General features: G+C 45.1%; 1 protein-coding gene across 1 annotated transcript in view; it reads left to right on the forward strand.

Annotated features, from left to right (window-relative positions):
* Window positions 1-4,829, forward strand: part of LRP8 (LDL receptor related protein 8) — a 354,423-nt gene that overhangs the window by 241,432 nt on the left and 108,162 nt on the right. Inside the window, exon 3 of the mRNA XM_019528301.1 lies at window positions 1,086-1,208. Within this exon, the coding sequence (XP_019383846.1) occupies window positions 1,086-1,208 (123 nt within the window). The remainder of the gene's footprint in view (window positions 1-1,085; window positions 1,209-4,829) is intronic.

A 4,829-nucleotide genomic window follows, 5' to 3' on the forward strand; every position in this document is an offset into this window, starting at 1 on the left:
AAAAAAAAAAAAAAAAAAAAAAATCAGAGACTGATTTAGTACTGGAGTTTTACTGGTTGTAAAGCTGTCCAATCTGAAAGTTGTTACCACTGGGTGGCTGTTGGGGAACTTGTGTAGGGAGAGTTTGGCTTTTTCATTCCACTTCCCAGTAGAAAAATTGGAAAAGTCAGCGCCACAAATGACACGAACCACCAACCTTGCTTGGCGGGCTCAGGGATTAAAACGATCATAGAAACTGGGTCTATCCAGAGGACTGGTTTCTTCGAGTTAGGGTTGAAGAACTGATACTGCTGGGTACTTTGTGCAGTATGACATCTGCAGATAAGGCCGGGGGAGGACTGGGTTATTTAGGGAAACTGGTTTCTTCAGGTCAGGCTTGAAGAGCACTGGCTGATACTGCTGGCTGCTCTCTTGCTGTGCCAGCTCTGCAGATCAGGGGGAGTTAATTGCCTGCATCCACCTGTCCCTGGATTCACTCACAGGGTGAAGAGCTTGGATCTGTCACTTTAGATTTAGAAAGCTTCTAAAGCTTATTTTCAGTTTACTTTCTTCTGAAGCTTCGTGATATTTGAAGACATGTTTTGTGATTAGATACTAAAGTGATTGATACACCAGAAGTGCCATGAATAGGTCAAAGAGATAAAGATATAATTACTTGACTATAATATACTTCAGGGCAGGGACCCTGTCATCTCACCTGTCTGTAAATCATCCAGCATGCTGTCAGCTCCATATACATAGCAAGCAATGATAATACAAAGCTAAGTAGTTGTCCTGATGTAGACAAACTGTCACCCACTTTTCACTGATTTTAGTTAACACAGAGGAAGACATAGCTAAGTCCATTTCAAAGACCTGTAGAACTGAGGGGGTAGATGTTTGGGAGAGCAGATCTAAAGCATCCTCTTTTGATACTAGCTGGTCTGTTTGATACTGGCTTTCAAAACCCGTGTTAGAATCTGAAAAATGTAAAGATTCTTCTCTTGGTGCGGATGATGATGACGGCGCTTCCCTTAGCAGGGATCAGTGCAGTGAATCATGCATGGTGCTCATTGTGTTCTTCCTTGTTTTTATATTCCTTGCAGCAAAGAAAACTTGTGCTGAATCTGACTTCACCTGCAACAACGGCCACTGTATCCCGGACAGGTGGAAATGTGATGGCGAGGAGGAGTGCCCTGATGGGTCCGATGAATCTGAAGCAGCATGCAGTGAGTAATATGTGTGGCACAGGAAACGGCATTATGAAAATGGAAATGGCTTATGATGGTGCTGACTTCAGTCGGTCACCTCTCACTGACGTTTGTAGGGTGATCCTGATTATCAACATCCAATCATAGAAGAATAGAAATTAGAGATGGAAAAGTTCTCCAAAGCCATTCAAGTCCAGTGGTTTCCAGCATCTGTGCCAGGTTTCCAGACTCGGACGTAAACTTTGGGCTCCTGTACATGTGCAGGAAGGCGAAAATAAACGCGCTCCAGCAGACGCTGGCGTCATGTGTATTAACATCCCCACACCAAAAAATGGCAGCAGGGTGTTTTAAACTAAAGCTTGTTCAATGAGCTTCAGTTCAAAGCACCCTGCTGCCATTTTTCAGCACAGGGGAAGGAAGCTAATACATGTGATGCTTGGGCACTTTAATTAAAAGTGCTCACTAATTAAGAAACCACCCCACGCCTCCCAGAATATGTGTAAAAGTGCCCTTTGTTGTGTAACCTGGTATAACAACAGCCCTTGTGTTATTGTATATCACAGTTTGTACAGCTGGCTGGGCCATAGTTAACATTGGCGCAAGTGATTAGCCCTGAATCTTCCTGATTAACAAGGGCAACCCTGTAGTACCATTTGTAGACCCTGGGGCATTCATGTATAGATATATATAGACCAGAAATCACTATTCTAGTTCCTTCCCTAAATGGTGTAATGTTCACTGTATTCATTTCCTGCTAGCTTGCATTGCTGAGCACTTATGGCCTAGAATACTGACCCCTGAAATACTCTGATTGAAGCATCTGCAGTGTCTCGTGTATTCAGTGTCCTGCACTTCAAAATGGCACCCCCACCACCATTTTGAAGCACAGGGACACTGAATGCATGAGACACAGAGGCTGCTGGAGCATGCTAATTAGCACAGTCCAGCAGACTCAATTAATTGAGTCTGTTCTGATGCGCTGTAATTACAGTGTGTCAGAGCAATGTACCTGCACATGTAGACACCCCTAGGACTGAAATGCATCAGTGTACCATGGTACACTTCTGTCTGAACTCTGAGGAACTTTGCAGCATCATGGTAATGTGTCAGCAATGTTTGGGGGGGGGTGTCTCAGAGGAGGAACAAAGAGAAGTGTAACAAAAGCAAGATGAGCTAAGTAAAAATAACCAAACCAGAAAGTAGATATGGCAGCAGCTTCCTGCTGTCTTACTACATTGGTGCCTTTATAAAAAATAGTAAGTGGCAAGGACTGAATTTTCCTTGATCCAGTATGTTTGATCTCATTCCTCTCGTGCTTTGAGGAGATTCATCTGCTTTTCATTGATCTGGAAGAGTGAAGAGTTATTAAACATGGACTGATGCTGAGCAGAAGGAGTACCTCCCCAGGATAAAGAACTGAAGCACTTGGTAGTGTGTGTGCGCGCACACACTTACCTGCACACACTTGTGAATGCATATCTGTGCTGGGAGGATTTAAAGGAAACAGATATAAATCATGAATTAAATTTCAAGTCATGTCCTGCATGAGTGTATTCCCATGGGTCAGCAGTGGTGATGGGGAGAGTGTTTTATCTGACGTCACGGTGAAGTACATGGATGTGTATGGTTTGCCATGCTTACATTATTTTATTTTATTTTTAAGCCTATTAACCTGTCTTCCATTGTAGATTAATTAAGAAAGATAAATGTACTTCCCTCTTGCAGGGAGCGACTGGAATCCTTTCTGCAGCCATACAGAGTGCTGAAATAATGATTGCAGCAGCATTAACATATTTATGTATTGTATGTTTGGGTCTCTCCCTTCCCTCCAATCCCCTTCTTAGTCAAAAGCCCTCTGAGAAATGCTACTTCCACTATCTGATTGTCATTGGATGGGGGTTGAATAGCTAAGCAGCTCCTTTCCCAGCAGTCTCTGTCTGCAAATCTCCTGTCGGCGGTGGCAGAATGGGCTATGTACAGAGCATGCCGCTCAGCATGCAGTCCATGAGGATTTCTTTTGACCTCCGTCTCTTCCTCCAGCTATTCATCCCTGCTGGTGATCTGCTTGCTCTAAGGAGATCAGCTTGCAAGCTAAGTACAGGATCGGAGGCCGGACTTGTGCAGTTACGTGAACACCAGCCTATTTAGCCATTTTATTCATGCGACTGCCATCCCAAGAGATCAAAGTCTGCATTGTTTTCCAGTCAGGTGGTGAATGGGGAGCTGTGCCCTTGAAATGCCTTTCATTGTTGATAATGGGAGGTATGAAGGGGCGTGGGTTGTGTCATCTCAGACGAAAAGGAGACACCCTTTTGGGGGAGGGAAGAACAGTCCCCAAAGCAGAGAGGAATTCGAAAATCTGGGAAGGGAATTGGGACTCCACATTAAACAGGCACAGCAGAGCAGGGCCTGGGGAAGCTGTTCCTCTTTGTTTAGACAAGCTGACGTGTCCCTGTCCCACAAGAGAAAGATGTCTGCTGGTTCCACTGATGATGCCCTGCAGGGATGCTCTCCTTTGCACAAACTGGAGCGTAACCCTCTCTGTTATGGCATGGCTGAGACTGCCGAGGGCATTGTGGCTGTCACTAGGTGCATCCTGTGGCTGCTCAGAAATTCATGGTTCTCAGGTCCGAGCCACTTGAAGTAAAGAAGTGTCTTCGTGATGTGGTAGCCGAACAGGGCCCATAACACGTGGGTGAGGTGGTTCTGATTCTCATCAGGAAGGGGCGGTATTACATGAATGAACTGGCCAGCGCACTATGGTTTCATTGCGGCCATGGGGAGCGCACACTGCAGTTGGAGCTGGTTTCCACTCTCTCCTGCCTTTCGGTTGTTAATAACCGACACAGACAAATCCTCCTTCTGATGATATTACCCAGGCTTCACTGCAAACTAAGGATACTGGGCTTGTAATACACGTTTCACTTGAAATGGTTCTTGTTTTGTACGGTAGATACCAGGATCCCAAGGTCAAAGACCACGGAGGGACTCTATGACCGGGAGCCACCCTGCTGTCTGCTGTATTCTCATGTTTCCACTTGAAACACGGAGTTCAGAGACCTGAAAAATGCCGGGTGCCAGAATGGGGAACCTGTGCTTGCCTCTCGGAATTGCCCAGGGCTAAGGTTCATTCTGGTGAAAATGAAGTTAGTTCTGAGCACTCAGAGTTCAGTTGTACATGTACTTTAGTAGAGGGTTTTTTTATTTCCTGCACACTTGCACTTCACTTTTATGCGACTTCAGCATGTGTTGAGATCTGCACAGCAACTTACGGATCCAAGGCCAGCATCTAGAAGCATATGCTGGTTGTACATTAAGAGCATAACTGGGCAGCTGGCTCCAGGGTTTTGTAGAGGTCTCTACCATCCCTGTGGGGACAGAAATGTGGTTATGCATCCTGTGGGCTATTAAAGAGAAAACTCTGCTACCCTCTGCTTTCAGTATTCTGCCCCTTCTCTTGAGAGAGAGAGAGAGAGAGAGAGAGAGAGAGAGAGTGTGTGTGTGTGTGTGTGTGTGTGTAAAATGTATTGCATCATATTTCTTTGGGGGAGAGAAGAAGCAGATCCACACACCTCTAATCTTGTGGGACACGTTAAGGTCATATATAAAACCTCAAAGGAAAAGTCATTAAAATTTATT

Source organism: Gavialis gangeticus, unplaced genomic scaffold, assembly GCF_001723915.1.
Source record: "Gavialis gangeticus isolate Ggan-Ray unplaced genomic scaffold, GavGan_comp1, whole genome shotgun sequence".
Taxonomy (NCBI): Eukaryota; Metazoa; Chordata; order Crocodylia; family Gavialidae; genus Gavialis; species Gavialis gangeticus.